The sequence below is a fragment of the Vespa mandarinia genome, chromosome 4 (genome assembly GCF_050613455.1).
Source record: "Vespa mandarinia isolate Hongniang chromosome 4, ASM5061345v1, whole genome shotgun sequence".
Lineage (NCBI taxonomy): Eukaryota > Metazoa > Arthropoda > Insecta > Hymenoptera > Vespidae > Vespa > Vespa mandarinia.
The window spans coordinates 942,501-962,500 of NC_140813.1; the positions used below are offsets into that span (position 1 = coordinate 942,501).

The 20,000-nt window shown below is 35.2% G+C and overlaps 1 protein-coding gene across 8 annotated transcripts in view; it reads right to left on the reverse strand.

Moving 5' to 3' along the window:
- The window catches only part of CARPA (Carbonic anhydrase-related protein A), a 193,917-nt gene that overhangs the window by 32,161 nt on the left and 141,756 nt on the right, over positions 1-20,000 (reverse strand). For all 8 annotated transcript variants that reach the window (XM_035878684.2, XM_085656459.1, XM_035878686.2 and 5 more), the window contains one exon: positions 11,677-11,868. In XM_035878684.2, coding sequence (XP_035734577.2) covers positions 11,677-11,868 — 192 coding nt within the window. The remainder of the gene's footprint in view (positions 1-11,676; positions 11,869-20,000) is intronic.

Here is a 20,000-nt window from a genome sequence, read left to right on the forward strand (position 1 = left end):
GTCAAATGAACTTTTCTATATATTCATTGTATGTCTAAAAAAAAAAAGCAAAGAAGAAAAAGGAAGAGAAAAAAGGAAAAAAATAAAAAAGTAAAATAAAAAGAAAAAAAAAGAAAATGAAACGAAACGAAACATTCAATGAAACGAAATAGGATTAAAATCTATATCGAAGATGTTGCCAGAAATGTATGAAATATTAATTGACTGTCCGATTAACTCGCACGTCTGAGTGAACGCATTAATAAGTTTGCAGGCGTAAAGGAAAATGATTGAGAGAATTTTTTGGATTTCTGATTTTTTTTTCTTTTTTTAATTGGACGTTCTTATGAAAAAAAAAAAAAAAAAAAAACAAAGAAAAAAGGAAGAAAGAAAGAAGAAGCCCTCTTCCGTCTCCCCCGAAGAAAAGGAAAAATTAAAAGATTCCGAGAGAAGTAGTCCACAAGTAGTAGTAGTAGTAGTAGTAGTAGTAATAGATGAAGGAAAGCAAATCGAATATCCGTTTTAAAACGAGCGGCAAATGAAAAGGACTCTCTTAATTGGTGCATTTAGGAAGGTCGCTAATTGCTGATACCCAGAAACACTGAATTGGCTTGACACCTCGAGCGTTCTCCTTTTTAAAGGGAGCTAAGAAAGGGCCTTCTGAGAGTAGTAAGCGCGAGAAAGGAAGAGAAAGAAAGAGTGAGAGTGAGAGAGAGAGAGAGAGAGAGAGAGAGAGAGAAAGAGTGTGAGAATCTAACACGCTCAGTAAGGGTCGTTCAACTATAAACGACCACTACAATTACGGAAAGCGACGGTACGGGCCTCTCGACTAGCTACGGCTTTGCCTACACTGATTAGGTGAATTTGCAGGCCACGACTTTAGATTGCGCTTGTTCTTTCCAACCCTCTCTCTCTCTCTCTCTCTCTCTCTCTCTCTCTCATACTCTTGGGTACAATTAAAGTTGGTTTTAGATAGAAGGGAAGAATGAAGGAGAAAGAAACGTCATATTTTTACTGACTCCTTCATTAAGATTTCATTTTTCTTAATATTTCTTCAAGCTCTTTTATTATCTAGTCTACATCCTTTTTTCTTACTTTTTCATTTATACTTCGAGAGTAAGTACTTTCTTCCTTAATTCCCGAACACACGATTAATTTCCGATTGAAATTTTTAGAAAGCTTTGACTTGTACAAGAGACTCACAAGGATAGAGATAGAGATAGAGAGAGGGAGGGGGGGAGAGAGAGAGAGAGAGAGAGAGAGGAGAAAGGGATTGTCAAGGACAATTAGTGTACGATCAAGCGTGCCTATTAATTGATCAATCGTGTCTCCTCGATTTGCGTGCTCTTCTCGATACAATAATAATTGGGCTCAAATCCGTAGGGTTGTTTGATCGTCATCGATTGTATAGGTTGGTACTAGTCCAGTCGACTAACTCGCGAGTATAGGGAACATGGTATTCGTCAAGAGGGTTCTCAGAATCCCGTAGCTCTCTAACGTAACTGTTTATCGAGAGACGGGATGGTAGCGAGTATATTTGAAGTTTGCTCGTGCCTACAAAACGATGAACCGAGTTTAGACCAACAGTTGGTCGAGATGTTCGATGATATATGTATAATCATAATTTGTATATGTACATATATATATATATATATATATATATATATATATATATATATATGTATCTATGCATGTATACGTATACCTTTGTATCTATGTATAATATGTATATGCGCGTTTATGTGCGCGTGTATGTATATGTGTATGTGCGTCGAAAGACGGCATTCTGGATTGGCATTTGGTAAACATGGAATTAGCGAGAAAGACTCAAGAGGACGTACGTGTGTACGTGACTGGGAGGGGCGATCAATTTAAACAAACATCCTCGGAAATTGCAAAACAGTTTCGTGGTGTTCCTCTGGCGATATACACGTCCTAAGAAAATATTATCTCAATGAGAACATCAAATACGTCTCTCTCTCTCTCTCTCTCTCTCTGTGTATCTTTTAGCCGTTCGGAAAGGTCAATAGATTTTTATTTATTAATTGTCAATTTTTTTTTCTCTCTCTCTCTCTCTTTCTCTCTCTTTCTCTCTTTCAAAGATATCATCGCCATCGTGATCATTATCAACGCAAAGATTTTCAATTAGAAAACGAGGATCGAAAAACATCAAAGTAATTCTTTGGAAATGGATAAAATCTATAAAAGAGATTCGATTTGTCTTGGATAGAACGATCGTTTCGAAGACAATGGAAGATGATGTCGTGTTAAAACGATTAACGTCCTATGACAAATTTCCTGCTCGATCCAATTTAGAGGCCACCGCGAAGGCGTAAATCCGTGAAAGGATCCAACGTAAGCGTAAACGGTATGTGTAGTAGTAAGCAAGGTTGGTGGCGATCCGTTCAGGTGTAGGGACACGAATGGACCTTTCGAGGGGGTACTCGAGGCACTCCATCAGCTGCTTCTCGAGTATGCTTTCGGCATCAAAGCGGCCCGTCGCTCAAACACGCCGGTAATGGGTCAGACTCGCTCAAGTGCCATAGCTCTTGGAATCCCCTTGTCCTCCGCCATAGGGCTTTCAAACCGACCATTCCTCCCATTCTATTCACCTCCTTCCTCGCTTTCACCTTTATCACCTCCTTATAGTCTATCTCTTTCTCTCTCTCCCTCCCTCTCCCCCTCTCTCTCTCTCTCTCTCTCTTTCTCTCTCTCTTTCTCTTCTATCGTTCATCGATACAAAATACTCTAATATAGATTTTCATTACGCATCTCGTTCTATTAACGATTTTCATTGTTCATTTATACTTGGAAGAAGGGCCATTAAAATTATCGATTTTAATAAAATTAATAGCCGTTAAACGGCTGAACTAAATGAAACTTTTATTCCTTTCGTCTTATTACGATATTTTTCCCTTAGATATATACGTGTTATATTATTTCACTTACTTCGATTGCCAATTTTATAATATCTAATTTAAACGTGAACATGATTAATTTAATACATCGTCGTCTTGTAAAATAGATAACTGTTAAATATACCGATCGTTTTAATCTGATCCTTTGATAAAATATTGGTTTGATTGTTTTTTTTTTTTTTTCTTTTATGCATATTTGAACGATCCCATACGTATCTATCCTTTTTAGTAAGCGCATACATCGCGAAAAAGAAAGGAACAATGTATCGCTTTGTCCCAAATCGAATTAATAGACAATATTGTTAAGAGACTTTCCTGAGAGTAAACCAGATAAGCAAGTAGCAACAGGACAGTTTCCTAGTGATGCTATTGCAGCCTGACCTGAAGCTATCGTTAATATTGACACACGACGCGTCTCCGTTGGGAGTGGCTCCAGTGTCACGTCACTCTGCCATGTAAGCTGCTCGCTCGATAACATCGCCTTTGCCTCGCTAACGACTGCGCGAAATGAGTAACCCCCCCCTCCACCCCTACAACCCATTCCCATCTCCCCAACACTCTCTAGAAAATTTACGAAATCGCTCCGTACACCAGTGTCCTAAAAGTACTTAACTTTTCTATCAACAACAGAATGGAAGTTTTAGTTCTAAAACTTGAAATAATTTTTTCTTTTTTTTTTTTCTACGATTCAATAATAATTTATCTGATAACAAATTTTTTTTATTAATCCATTGTTAATTGATTACATATATATATATATATATATATATATATATATATATATATATATATATATACGTGTGTGTGTGTGTGTATTTTTTATTAATGTTAATGAGCCAATAAATCAATTACAATTAATAGTAATAGTTAATTAATTGGCTTAATTAACTTCCAGCATGAATAATAAACGTTTATGCATTGTTTTGAAATTAATGCGCGTTGCTAAATTGACGAATTTTTTTTTTGTTTTTTTCTTTTTCTTTTTCTTTTTCTTTTTTTTTCGGAAATACGTTAGAACGATCGTTCGAAATTGGAAGTAAAAAAAAAAAAATAAAGAAAAAAGAAAAAAAAAGAAAAACAGGAAAAAGACACAAATAAAAAAAAGAACTAATCGCTTTCGATATCTCGCACTCGTTTGCTATCTCAAACTCGCGTGCGATAACGAATTTTAGGTATCGTCGTAACATACACGTACCTAGTATATAGAACACCGGCTTCACGTCCCAACTGAGTTATGTCTTCGATTAACTTCGAATCGATTTTAGACACTTCTCTTTATTCCTCCATTTTTTTCTTTTTCTCTTTCTTTCCCTTTCTCTTTTGCTTTTCTCTCCTTTTCCTTAGCGCTCATGGCGATTTTAAAATGAACGACCGTGTTTATAAGACATTTATCCGTACGTCGTACAGCTTGTTCCTCTTCTTCCTCGTTTTCTTTTTTTCTTTTTTAATCATAGAATCATGTCCCATTTGAATTATGATCATTGAACTCAATGAAATTAAGTGTCAGTGAATCTTTTTTCTAATTTTTCATTTTTTCTTTCTCTTTTCTATTTTTGCTTTTTGTTTCCTTTATTTATTTATTTATCTATTTATTTATTTATTTTTTTTTTTTTTTTTCTAATTTCATTCCCTGACATCGTCAATGTTCTTTCAATTGTATATTTTGTAACGATTGATAATCGTGACAATTATTTCAAAACCTTTTCGATTTTAAATCTCTCGCATTATACAATCATGTCGATTAAAAATAATTTACGATATGATCTTTGATTAATGGTCACGAGATCAATCGAATTAACGATTGACCTTTCGTATTCGCTCGCTTTTATTCGATCAAATTGTAACCATACTCTTGGCCCCCTACAGAATTTTACATGGGCGGAGAACCAATTACAGATTATATCGGTCGGATACTATATTTATTTCGTGCCGTTTAATTAAGGAGATAATTTCGTTCTACGCACCAAAACGTGGATTCTAATTAATTTCGAAACGCTACAATATGTATACATATATATATATATATATATATGCTTGTGTGTGTGTGTCTATACATATATGTATTCGAAAAATAATAGAAATTATTCGAAAAATAATAGAAAAAAGAAAAAAGAATTTGTAAGATTAGAACAAACAACAATTTTTGATATTAACATTTTTTTTTTTTTTTTAATCATTTGAACGAACGAATAAGATTTAACGATGATCATATAAACAAATTTCTCGACGATATCTCAAGAATTTTTTTTATCGACAATGAGATTAATCCGAAAAACGTAGAAGGTTTTCCTTACTTTTCTTTTCATTTTTCTTTTTCTATTTTAAATTCCTTAGAAAAGTTTATTTCATTTAACAGGAATAGCTGAAATAATCCATTGTGGAAGAATTCTTGAACGAAACAGTTTGAAACGATTTCGGTAAGCACGGCACACCTCCTCGTGGGACGGTTATCTTAAAACCGTGACAATTATCATTCATTGAACTTTTCTTGGCTTGGTGTATATTAGAGAGCCGTGCTATGAGAGTCGAGATGTCGGTTTAAGTGAATTTAGAAAGTGAGAGAGAGAGAGAGAGAGAGAATGAAAGAGTAAAGGAACGAGTAGGAAGATAGTTGGAGTAAAGTAAAGGAAGAAGAAATTAGTTCTCAAAGCTTGAAGAAGGAGTACTTGGGAAAAGGGTGGAAGGTGGAAAACGTAAGTCGAGCTTAAAGGAAAACCTTCTATACTATTAAACCAAGGACTGTAACTTAGAAAAGCATAGAGAGAGATAGAGAGAGAGAGAGAGAGAGAGAGAGAGAGAGAGAATTATTATCGAAATAGTTTATTATATTATAAGAAAATCCTATCATTAAAACAATAATATACAAAGATGTAGAGATATAGAGATAAAGGGAGAAAAAAAGAGAAAGAGAGAGAATTGTATTAAACAAATTTATAAATATATAAACAAGTGAATATTACTTTTAGAACGAAGTTGTAATTTTGATGTGGCTCCGTATGTATTTAAACTTTTAAAATAGAATTTCATACGTTTGTTTAGAAGGCGAAAGAGAATATTATTTCGTTCATAGAACAGTCTGATAAATTTTCTGTATAACACCAAGTGAAACGTTGTGTAATATAAATAATAACAATGAAAAAAAAAAAAAAGAAAGAAAAAAAAATTAAAAGTAAAAACATAACTTTAACAAAGTCATGTTATAAAGCATATTAGAATAAAATTAATTGAAATGAAAATATTGAAAAGGATAAATCGTGGAAGTTAATAATGTTCATATATTCAATTGAAAGAAAAAGAGAAAGACAGAGAGAGAGAGAGAGAGAGAGAGAGAGAGATTGATTTAATTATCAAACGAATATAATGATAATTTTTGATTAAAATTACAACGAATTGAAAAATTTCGTGATAGATTAATTTACAATGTAGGGCTTATAATCGATTAACGCGTTTAATACGATATGGTTAGATTTTGAAATTATTTTTTGATAATAATATCAGAAGTGGAATCAATGCTCGTAGGATGTTCGGCGAACGTCCAAGGGATATCCGAAGCATGTTCACTGGGCAAACAGACGCGCAAGCGCGCACAGTTACGACGTCCGCGATAGTTGTACAATGTACATGCTAAATTAGGTAACCATTAGACGGGACATATTCTACTATGGCGGTAGAGGCCAGCTCTAATTACACGGCTTATGCGATTACACGATGAATATTGTTTTAGGTAAACAAATCGACGTAGATACGTATGTATGTACGTACGTATACGCTATCTCTCTGTAACTATAAAGAGAATATATAATTTGATCGATGTATTTTTTATTTAAACGCTATGTCTCTTTGATCGTTAACGCATATATACACGCGCTCACGTAAAATCAACTTTATGTATATATATATATATATATATATATACTTTTGTTTTAATTAATTATAGTAAAATATATATATATATATTTGTTTAATTATTTATAGAAAAATAAAAATTAATTAAATTATGTCCATACGTTGTTTATAGGTACCCATATCGAATTATTTAGAAGGCTTCCTGGTAACAAGATATTTCTATATTTAGTCGGTACAAATCACACATTGCCGAATATAATATTATAGCTTCGCATTTAATGTTTCTGCGAAAGATATACAATTACCCGAGGTTGCTATGTTGTTACGCGATATGCTAAATATCACAAGTTAATGATTTCTTTCGATTGAAAATCAATCGTTAAATATATTTTTTTGTTTTTATTTTCTCTCTCTCTCTCTCTCTCTATCTATCATCTCTCTGTGTCTCTCTTTTCTTCTTCTTTTTTCTTGTAAATTTTCTCAACCATGTTTCACGGAAATCGATTACAATGGGGAAAGGAGAGGAAGAGGAGAGAGAGAGAGATGGGGATGGGGTTGAAGTAGGGGGTGGGAAACCATATATATACGATATGCATTTATATACGTACCTGTGATATAACATCGTGGTCGCAATTTGATTTCTTTAAAAAATGACGAATAAAAGCGAAAAGACCAAAGAGAGAGAGGGAGAGAGAGAGAGAAAGAGAGACGTACATATGTATATATATCCATTATGTAAAATAGGGACCAGAGAAAACGGGTTGAGGATTTGGGGAGAGAAGAGAGTGAGAGAGGGATGGAGTTCGGGGTTATTCGTAGAACAGGAGACGTAGCACGCGATCGCGTTCGATTAACGTGTAGGTACTTCGATTATATTTCGCGGGACGATGCGTCGTACATGTAATTAAGCGGCCATTACCGAAAAGCAGGGAACGATAATGTTGAAACGTAACGTACCTAGATCGAAATTATTTGTACCGAAACATTTAATGAAATCATGACGAACGTATCCGATTTTACGGGACGTTCACAGAGAGAGAGAGAGAGAGAGAGAGAGAGAGAGAGAGAGAGGGAGGGGGGGAGAGAGAGAGAGAGAGAATCAATAATTGCCATCGATCGCATTTCATATTTCTTTTGAATTTTGTCGTTTACACTGATTAAATAAGCCAAAGTTTGTTCATGCGTTAGCATTAGCCGATAATACCCAGTGATTATTATGAACGTGATTTAACTCCGTTATCTGTATTAATGTAACGTAAAATAAATGATAAACGTTTGTACAAGTTTAATGGTGCGTCTCTGTGATTTAAATTTTTTTTTTTTTATTTAGGCTACTTCTTATCTTTCAAAATTGATTTTTATCGAAATATAATAGCATACAATGATGCTTTTATTATTCATTGAAAATAATCGATAAATAGATACCTTATTTTTCTTCTTTCACCTTTTCTTTTTATTTAATTGCTCGCGTTCCCGAGGAGTATCGTGTGATCGTTAAGTTAAAAAATTTCTGATGCCCTTTAATTTGATAAGAAGAATGAATTTGATTGTCCATCGTTATAGGTATTATCGGAGCCGAACGTAATCGATCGTGAAACGAGCTCGACCTCTACTACTACGTGGGCTTGAAATTAAATTACGGCGTTAAATGGGGGAAAAAAAAAAAAAAAGAAAAAAAAAAGAAACGAAAAAAAAGAAATAATAATAATAATAAAAAGAAAAAAACGATAATAAAAAGATGACAAAAAGTGAAACAAGAGTAAACGAAAAGAAATAATGATGATAAAAAAAAGGAAAAAAAAAAAAAATAGAAGAAAATAAAGATAAAAGATTAAAAAAATAGTCGTGAGAGGGTTGACAAAGATCTTTTGCCACGAGATATTCTTGTTGCAAGATTTGGAGTTTCAAAAAGGAGAGAAGCTTTCTTGTACATCGAAACGCTTAATTACGTAAAAAGAGAGCATTGTCGGTGTGTACGTGCGTGCGTATATGCGTGTGTGAGTGTCTCTCTCTCTCTCTCTCTCTCTCTCTCTTTCTCTCTCTACTTGTCGTCGTTTCACTACGATAAAACGTATCATCGTCGTATAAGCGTAGTTTTTACGGTCTTTTACCGTTCCAACGTCGGAAGATGGAAATTACACGGAGTAAAGAGAAAGATAAAGATAAAGAGAGGGAGCGAAAGAGATAGTGATAGTGAGTAAGAGAGAGAGAGAGGGAGACAGCTTGTTTACGAGAAGATGAGCTCGCGCAGCGGTTTAATGCGTGTTTAATTTGTCCCATTTTGAGGGCCCTGCGTCGCATAATTAATTTCAATTAATTATCTCGTCACTCGGGGTCATTCTCTTTATCTCTCCGCTCGTTCTCATTTTAAAATAGATAGGTATACGTAAATAAATCTTAAGATAAGAATTCGAATTATATTTACTCTTTCTCTTTTTCTTTTTTTTTTCTTTTTCAATGTTTCTCTTCTTTATATTTCATTCATTCATTCATTCATTCATTCATTCATTCATTCATTCATTCATTTATTTATTCATTTCTTTATTTATTTATCACCATTTCGTTTCTTTCTACGTGTGCTCGAAAATAAACAATTTTTCCATTCGTATCGATATCGTACAATTGCATTACACGCAATAATTGTTTGCATGAATTTTTAATATATATTTCACTTACTCTCTCTTTCTCTCTCTCTCTCTCTCTCTCTTTCTCTTTCTGGACACGTATATGAAGAAAGGAACATGAATTTATTATATTTTTTTTCTTTCCTTCTTTTTTTATCACAATCATTTCGTGGACGAGAGATAATCGATTGGACAACGGGCAATTAATAATAATTCTTGCTTTTACGAGGAACGTTTTATCAAGTAAGAGAGAGAGAGAGAGAGAGAGAGAGAGAGAGAGAGAAAGAGGGAAATAAAATCGACCGATCCTTTCTATCGATTCGAAATCGAATGTCGCACTTTTCGCTTTTGGATGAGTGAGATGAGCGTATAGTATGGGAAAGGGAAAGATATATATACGTACACACACACACACACACATGTACATATATATATATATATATATAAGAGAGAGAGAAAAAAACAGAATGCGTTATGAAGCGACGGACGAAATTGGGACACGCATTAATACGTAATTATCAGTCGAAATGACCGTCGTCGTCACGGATTTCGACCACGATGGATGAGCTCGGCCAATATCGAGCCAATAAAAAATTCAACCCTCTTCTAAATTCGTGGCTGCGGGATTGGAGTAACCGAGGAGTAATCCGAAAATGAGAGGCCTATCTCTATATACACATCTCTATCTCGACACGCATACATATCTGTATATATATGTGTGTGTGTATACTATATATATATGTATGTATATATATATATATCTATATATTTCGTGAATAGTAAGTGGCCTCCATGTACATAGATGTGTGTGTGTGTGTGTGTACGTATACTTTTTTTCAATTTCTCATTCGTCTTTTTTAGGTTCAACTATCGGGACTATCTTTTGCAATCACTATTGCAAAAAACGTGCTCTCGTTTCTATAACTTTCGATAGAAATGGAATTTTTCAATTTCGTTTGAAATTCTCCACGTACGTATACATGCGTAAGTACGTGTATCCATGCGTACTCGTATCTCTGTGTAATGTGCGTATTTTTGCTTATATCGAGCCAAGCATACGGATAAATGTTTTCCTTTGTTCTGTTTTTTTTTTTCTTTTCATTCCTCTTTCTCTCTCTCTCTCTCTTTTTTTTTTCTTTTCTTTTTTTTTCTTTTTTATCTCAACCCGAGCAACAAATTGCTCGAATCAAATCTAACGAAATTTTGTGCGCTGTTGTTTATTTGCTATAGCGCGAATGGTACTACCAGTATCGATTGTCAGATCGATCTTTCGAAAAGTTTTCCCTCGAATGACGTTCGTTTTATTCCATATACGATTTTACAAGTCGAAAATTTAATCGAACGATCGAATCGACATCGTCGCGACATTTAATGGAAAAGTCTTTCTTCTTTTTCTTTTTCTTTTTCTTTTTCTTTTTTTTTTTTTTTTTTTTTTGTATTTCAGATCGAATTAACCAGACGATTAAATATAAAAATAATGTTTCATTTGTGAAGAATTACAAATATAGTTCTCGTTCGATAAATGTTATTCACTTTTATCTCTTTTATAGATATATTCATGTATAAACTTTGTATACAGAGCATTAAAGTTTACATATTTATTCATAATTGCATTTTTTCGTTCGAATATAAACAAAGGGAGGGGGGGGAGGGAAAGAAAGAAATGAAAAAGAGAAGAACGAGAGCAAAGGAAAAAAAAGAGAACAAAGAAAAATTGATCGAAGTTGAAAAAATGGCTGGACTGACTTTATACGTCGTAAAATATGTAACATTTGTAAAATTGTATGAAACGTTTACGAATTCAGGATGAGCGAGAAATTTAATTGATAATCTCCCGTGTGTCTACTCTGACGTACTGCCACTAGATTTAAATGGATGTAATATCTCTGAATAGAAAAACGATGCTCTCTTTCGAAGCTTTCTAGAAGTAATCTCTCTCTCTCTCTCTCCCTCTCTCTCTCTCTCTCTCTCTCTCTCTCCCTCTCTCTCTCTCTCTCTCTCTCTCTCTCTCTCTATCTGTCTGTCTGTCTGTCTATCCTATATCTGTCCGCCTATATGTCTTCTGTCTTTCTAATTACTTGACCGGTCATTAAAATATTTTGAGAATTAAATGTATAAAAAAGTAATAGAGGGAAATTTTTTAAATCATAGAATTCGTATATACATACATACATACATATATATATATGGACATAAAATTAAATAATTATAAATTTATATAAAATTGTGATTAAAGAGGTACGAAGTGATTAAAAAAAAAAAAAGAAAAAAAAAAACAGAAGAAAAAAAGGATGAAAATCTACACTTACTTCGGCTGGAAAAGCATAATCGTCGACACGATGTTCAGAGCCATGATTATCGTCCAATCCGTAATGAATATATATCTCTTCGAATTGATAATGATATGCTAACGGACCACCCGTTATATTGACTCTTATTTTGGCCTCTTTGTCCGCTCGGAAGACCAGAAACTGGCCGGTGTTGTGCAAGTGTCCGGAAACCTGAAAAGAATGATTTCCATTTACATCTACGATATATATATATATATAAACGTACATATATAAATATATATATATATATAAGACTACGGTAGTAAGTAATATCCATATATATCTACATAGATCCATATAAATAATCTCTGTATGTGTTTGCTGCGTATGTAGAAGCCGTAGAAGTAGAAAATTGGGTGGTTTCGCGTATCGAGCGATAAATTAAGTCGATCGTATGGCTCGAAACGGTGGAAAATAGCGCCGTTTCAATAGATCAGGGTTGCCGAACGAACACCCACACACACACACACACACACCTACATACTCACATATACTGTTACACACACGCACGCACGCACACATATACGTGCGCATATATATGTATATATATATATATATAAACTATTCCTCGTATTCTCTCTCCTTCTCTCTCTTACTAATGTTGGTTGGTCGTTCGACGATCGAGAAACGTGTTTTGAGGTGGAGAAGCAAGAAAGGCAGCAGTGCAACCGTCCGTTCTTCGTCGGATAATTGATTAGGCATTTAATTGGACGGAATAGCAAAGGTGAAGAGAAATAGAGAGAAGGAGATGGGTAGAAGGAGATAGACAGACAGAGATAGAATATGCGATAGCATATATGTATGTATCTATACATATATATATATATATATATACGGACGGACGTGGGCGCGCGCGAGCGTTTCGCGAGAGAAGTGCAAGTCGAGCCACGGCAAGTCCATTTTCTTGTACGTCGTCCTTTCTGGCGCGTTAGGAGGACCTGAATTATGGCGTCATCAGTTAGAAATAATGAGCCTCGTGTCCTACGGCACGTAGAAATGCGCGTCAGCGAAAGTCCAACCGAGATAACTTACGTATTTCGCGATAGATTTACTTTCGGTTATCTACGAATTGTATTACTAATGAACATATCTGCGAATTTAGTTTATTACGATTATATACAAATTTATTCGAGATTTTATGCCAAACGGACGACGATTTTGTTTCTTTTTTTTCTTATTTCCTTTTTGTATGTATCCACCTCTTTTCTCCCCTGCTCGTCTTCTTTTCTTTTTTCTTTGTTTTTTTTCTTTGGCAATTTCTTTGTCGTTAATTAATCTTTATTAAGAAAGGATAACGATAGGATGATCGAGAGGCAATCATTATTCTTCGCTCAGTTGATACTTACATAAGTAAAAAAAAGCTCAGAGCAGGCAAGTGAGTGACAAGGATCTCTCACTCTCTCTCTCTCTCTCTTTCTTTCTTTCTCTCTCTCTTTATCTCCTATCGATATCAAGAACGTTCGAAGTTGTCACTTTCCTTCCCCCTTAAACCCGGTCGCCCCTGGTCCCTGGTTTAATTGATAAATAACGCATCCTCCTTAACCAGTTTTAAGAGAGAAGATAAGAGAAGAGAAGAAAGGAGAGGGGAAAGAGAAGGGAAGTTTTCCTCTTCGTGGAAGAAGAGATCGATCGAGACGAAACGGCGATTCGAGTCTTCTTGCACTGACAGAGAAAAATGAAGATGGCCATTGGCTTTCCCTTCGAAGAAAGGAGAGTCGTCGTTGGTGTGCATAAGTCATTATTTCGCGATAGATATTAGAACGGGCTGTGGTGGCACCTCGATCCAACCCCGTGGAATAATTCTCTGAGATTCCTTTCAAAAGTCCTACCATCTTTAGTAATACCCCCGATAAACCCGGCCAACCCCCTTTTCTGTCTCTCTCTCTCTCATTCTCTCTCTCACCCTCTCTCATCCAACTATTCCCTCTCTCTTTTTCTTTATATATTTTTTTCCTTCTTCTTCCTTCTTTTTTGTTTCTTTTTTTCTTTTTTATTTTTTTCTTCTTTCTTTCTTTCTTTCTTTCTTTCTTTCTTTCTTTCTTTTTATCTCTCAGAACCACCATCGTGGACTTCGAAGGTGGATCAATGGAAGAACTGCCTGAGGAAAAAGACTCACCGGTTCTAAACGACTCGCGGTCTAGACACCAAGGAGGCCGCACAAAAGCTCTCTATCCTTCTTCTCGCGAAAGCTCAAAGTTCCTAAGAGAAAGTGACTGAGAAGGAGGAAGAGAGAGAGAGAGAGAGAGAGAGAGAGAGAGAGAGAGAGAGAGAGAGAAAGAGGAGTGGGGATGATTCGGTCTAAGGTGAAAGGGATCATCCTTTCCGTCTTTCATCGGCGACGGTAACGTTTCTAAGAGATCGTTCGAGGGCAAGGAGTCGTATGAAATTCTCTCGGTTGTCACGAAAAGAGAAACGTCTGCTTAGTCTTTTTACCTCGTCTTCCCCCGTTCTCCCCGTTCTCGTTCCCCTCTCTTATCACCCCCACCCCCAAAAAAAAAAGAAACAAAAATCTATTCGATTTATCGTAACAATTACAATTAGCTATTATTCTTAAAAGAATAAAATCCGTTCAGGAGCTTGACGTTTTTTCGACATTAAAAATAAAAGACGTGAAGGATCATTGAACTCGTTAAAATGAAAATAAAAAGAAAAGAAAAGAAAAAATTAATCCACTCTCTTCGAATAGATTTTAATTCGATTTAAGTCTCGTGATAAATGATAATTCTGACAAATAATTTGTCTAAAGGGTTGAGCAAAAAAAAAAAGAAATTGGATCTATTTAAAATAAGACTTGAACATAAAAAATAGAGAGTCGATGGAATTTCCACGTATATAATTGCCACACAACGTATCGTTAGGAACGGTGAGAGAAAGAGAGAAAGATAGAGGGACAAATATTAGATGTTTTTTTACGTGGAGCTCCTCGAAAAGGGGACGATCCTCCAAACGTTTCCTTCATTTTCGATGATAATCCAATCGAGATTGTCTTTTAATTAATCTAATTTGCAAGAGGACGAACTATTACCACATTTCGACTTAGTAATAGATTAGAAATATCTTCCCGCCGTGGTTCGTGAAAAGTATATTAACCGGTCGTTCTAATCGAAAATAAAGTTATCTCGTTATCATTAATATTTTATTTTAAAGAATCGTGAGATTAGATTTCAATTTTATTATTTCATTTATTTATTTCTATGAAAAGAAATCTTGATTTATAATGTATTTACGTTATCGTTAATAGTAGGTGTAACGTTAAGATACTTATCTACATTAAGTTATTTAAATGAGATAATAGATTTTTATCATTAAAAATATAGATAATTATTATCGAATATAAATGATCAGATATGATATTTATTATATCTTAATTTAACATTACGATTTATTTTTAACTTTATCTGTTATTTTCTATTTTTCATTCGATAGAAATGAAATGATTTATTTAATATCGATTTAACAATTGATACATTATAGAAATAAACAAGATCTAAAATATGGACGATAAAATAGAGATAGATAGAGAGAGAGAGAGAGAGAGAGAGAGAGAGAGAGAGAAAGAGAGAGAGAGACTATAGGTAGCTAATCGTGAATCGTCTTTTGTGTCAGTCGTGCGTCCATGTAGCCTCGAGGGAGCCCTTCGTTCGATGTCTAGTAACATTGATTGCACTTACGAGCGTCCATTACACTTGTCTAACTACTGGCCCCTTGTAAATCGTCCTCGTATAATACATACGTCTTCGATGTCTGTATACATTTTGTTTTCTCCCCCTCTCTTTCTCTCTCTCTCTCTCCCTCTCTATCATCCGCACGCGTAGAACAACCTGGAAACTCATCTAAGGCATTATATTCATATATACATACATACATTCATACATAAATATATACATACATACATACATACGCGGGAATTACTTTAGAGTAGACGAGTGTATTGCTTGGAGCCAACAGCTAACATAATGAGACATTCTATTTCGTAAACAATCGCTCGGAGAATCGCAGAAAGGAAGGAAGGAAGGATGGATGGATGGATGAATGGATGGTTGGATGGATGCATGGATGGTAGGAAGGAAGTCAGCTTACGAGTATGTACATATGCATATTATACGAAAACTACCGAAATCTATTTCTAGGTTCTATCTCTTATCTGATTTTTCTTGATTAAAAGATAGAAAGATTAAATTGTTGTTTAATTTGATATCAAATGATTGTTAGCGATCGTTCGAGTAACGTTCAACGTTTTTTCCTTTTCTTTTCTTTTTTTTTTTCTTTTTTTTTTTGTTTATTTTCTTTCGTTGATACCTCATATACGATTTCTTTTTTCCTAAAGGACGAAAGACCTTTTTAATGTATATGTGATCGAAGGAATCTTAAGAATTATTCGAGCAATATTTTTGTTTATATGTATATATATATATATATATTTTTTTTTTTGGTGGCACATTGTATCTGATTTTTTGGTTAAAAGATAAAATTAGAGATTAAATTGAAAATGTGATGTCAAAGAATTGAACAGTGAATATTTTCCTCTTTCTCGTTTTGTTCTTTCTTTTCTTTTCTTTTCTTTTTTTTTTTTTTTTTATCTTAGAAACAAACAATAATACTCGGACATTATTAATATCATAAGTATCGTGAATTCATGGACGATAAACTTTCGCGGTATTCATTTTGTTCCAGACATCCAACCGACGAATATTCGACGAATTTCCGTGAGATCGACTGAATCATCCGTTAGCGTAACTTGTGGAAATAGCAGATATCTCGAACGTTAACGTTTCCCCCATTAACGTGATATTCGTTCTTACCGTGCCATGTCGATGAACCCCGTGGACCGCGGACGTTCATGAATTCAAATCCCTTGATTAACGTCGCTAATATTCACCACGGTTACATATATCCCTTTGATTCGTCCAAAATCGTTGTCATTGGCCGACGATGTAATTTCGAGAACCATTGGAACGTTCTATTCTAATAGAAATAATTTCAACGTCTGATTGAGAATTAGACTTTGATTGCATTATCTCATGACATTAATATGAAGAATATTCAAAGAAGATGCATTGAGACAGAAAGAGAGAGAGAGAGAGAGAGAGAGAGATTTAGTCGAGTATTAGTAAATGAAAATCTAGACAACTGACCAAAGTGAATCGTGTTTCCCTTTGAAACGTGAACGAATATTAGGAAAGTACGAGCATCCGAATCGTTTGGATCAACGGCAACAACCACTAACATCAATGTTGGACCAACCACCACTACCACCACCACCACCACCACCACCACATCTATCTAGTTTGATCGTTTCTCTTCTATGTAGGATCTACGTTAGGAGTGGTTTAGGGTTGCCGAGAGAAAGAGAGAGACAGAGAGATAGAGAGATAGAGAGAGAGAAAGAGAGAAAGAGAAAGAGGAGAGAGAGAGAGAGAGAGAGAGAGAGAGAGAGAGAGGATTCCAGAGGGTTCGACGTAGATATCTACAGATATTTCGAGAGGAAAACGGAAGTGAACGTAAAGAGAAAGGTACAAAGAGAGTGGGTGAGAGTGGGTTAAAGGGGGATGGGGTAAAGGAAGGTGGGAGGAGGGCTAAATTGGAGTGGGGACTCAGGAGAAGACGTACATTCGACTCCCAAAGGCGGTGCTGGTGCTGCTGGTGGCGATGGCGATGACGATGGCGATGGCGATGGCGATGGCGATGGCGGCGGCGGCGGCGGCGGCAAGGCAGCGGCGGCGGCGGCGGTGGTTCGTTCTATTGTTTAATTTAAGTGCCAAAGTTTTAACCGGGTTGAATGCCGTATAAATTCACGAGGTTCGAGCTGCTTTAGTCGGCTCCTCTTTTCTCTCTCTCTCTCTCTCTCTCTCTCTCTCTCTTTCTATCTCTCATCTTTCTCACTCTTACAATCCGGGATGGGTGCCGATCCCGAAGCGCGCTGAAACCGCGATTAAATAGCCCGGGACCAGGTGTGACGTCACTGCGGTTTTCATCGCGGTATTTAAGTTCTCGACTAGGACGCGAATTTTCGTATTATCTTATCTTGTTCATCTTTTCCTTCTTCTTTTCTCTCTCTCTCTCTCTCTCTCTCTCTCTCTCTCTCTCTCTGTCTCTCTCTCTTTCTTTTTAACTTTTTTCTTATTTTCTCCTTTCTTTGGTTTTTTCCCCTTCTTTTTTTGTTTCTCTTCTGGCCGACGATGAGAGATAGACGGCATTCTTCGTTCGTTTTCTTCGTCGGACGCCAAGATTTCGTCGTTCAAAGATACGATGTTCATTTCTTTGAGAACGATAGAATTTTTAAGGATTATTTTTCTTTCTTCCTTTCTTTTTTCTTTTTTTTCTTTTTCTTCTTCTTCTTCACGATCACAATGTAATCGCAATTGATCGTCGTCGTGCAATACGTTTGTCAAAACGATAAATTATTTGTAAGTGAAGAGGTTTGGTGATGACAGGGCGAACGAGATAAAAAAAGAGAAAAAGACGAAAGATAAAAGAAAAGAAAGAAAGGAAAAGAGAAATGAAAGGGAAGTGAAGAGAAATATTCTATTCTATAGTTTGTCATTAAAATAATTCTTTATACCTTCGATTTCACGTGGCTCTAAATCTAAATATAAATTTAAAAGTGAACGCGTATGTTCGTATCGAGCGAGAAATGCGTTCTCCCTTGTGTACATTAGTACGAAACGACTCCGGTGGTAAAATTCATTGCATCCGTAATCAGTGAATCCTTAAGTGCGCGCGTCTGATAGCAGTGCGAGAACGAGAGGGATCGAATAAATGTTTACTCGATGGAAGATCGCTGCTTTTACGAGATTCGCTTGTATTACCGGTTGAACGATGAGAGAGAGAGAGAGAGGGAGAGAGAGAGAGAGAGACAAACAGAGAGAGAAAGAGAGATAGAGAGAGAGAGAGAGTAAAAGAGGAGTGGTAAAGAGGGTTGGAACGGTCCGTTAAACAGACGCGTTCTCGTAATTAATGGTATTATTATCGAATTAACGGAGAGAACCGCGAAAAACGTGCTGCACAAAAAAGCTCCCTTGGTGATTTGAAATCCATTAACTTGTTCTCACTATTTATATATATATATATACTTTTTTTATGTATATATATATATATATATATATATGTATGTATGTATAATATATTTTTTTTTCTCTTTCTCTTTCTCTTTTTACCTGTCCTATCATTGCTCGTTCGTGCTATTAATTCGTTAATTTTATCTTGATTTTATCATGAACTATTAATGTGTAGTAAGTATTACATGAGTATTATATATATATATATATATATATATATATATATATATATATCAATGTGATATATATATATCAACGATACGATTGTACAGGATGATACATTTTAAATAGGAATTATTTATGAGGTTCGAAAGATATAAATATTACCAGCTGAAATGTTCCATCATTCGTAATATCGTCGTTAATAAGATCTTTATAAAATTATTTTTCGTCGGATATCAAAATTATAATATAGATTTACAACGAAAAGAAAAATATCTAGATAGATTTTTCTTTTATCCGATTAAACGAATCTATCTGATCGCTTTGAAATCAATCGTTTTTACGTTTGCCACTGTTTGATATAGTGCAAACAAAAACGAGAAAGGAAGGTATTTTAGGAAGAGTCAGAGAACGGTATAATTACAATGGGGGATTTAAAAACTACGCTTACACACACACACACACACACACACACACACACACACATATATATACGATTTAACGCTTTGTCAGCGAGATCGGCGGGTTGCGTTAAACGTCGAAACGACCTGTTGATAAAAGTGATCTCGTTGAACGGAACGATTCTGTCAGCGAAATACTAGATATATAGTAAGGCCCAAAATCGAAACAATCTCGTCGACGAAGCGATTCTGTCATCGAGTTTCCCATCGTTGAGAAAATCTGAAAAGAGGGACAGAGGGAGAGGGAGAGAGAGAGAGAGAGAGAGAGAAAGTGTGCCGTCGCCGAGGGAGACGTGTCTTCGTTCGTCGAATCTTCTTTTTCTTTTTCTCCTTATTCTTCTTCTTGTTCTTCTTCTTCTTCCACTTCGTAGATGTTTTAATCTTCTTCGAATGTCGCGTAGCACAGTGGATTTTCAGGGTGGAACGTCCGAAGAATTATACGAACTTTTGATGGAAATAGTGATATTCGAAGTTGACGAATAATATTCGCGATTTAAATTTTTTCTTTTTTTTTTTCTTTTTTTTTTTTTTTTTAAATCTCTCAGTATCCTCATCCGTCATGATATCTGTCTCGTAGTTAGATTATTTCATTTAATTTTTTTTCTTTTTATTGTTTTATTAT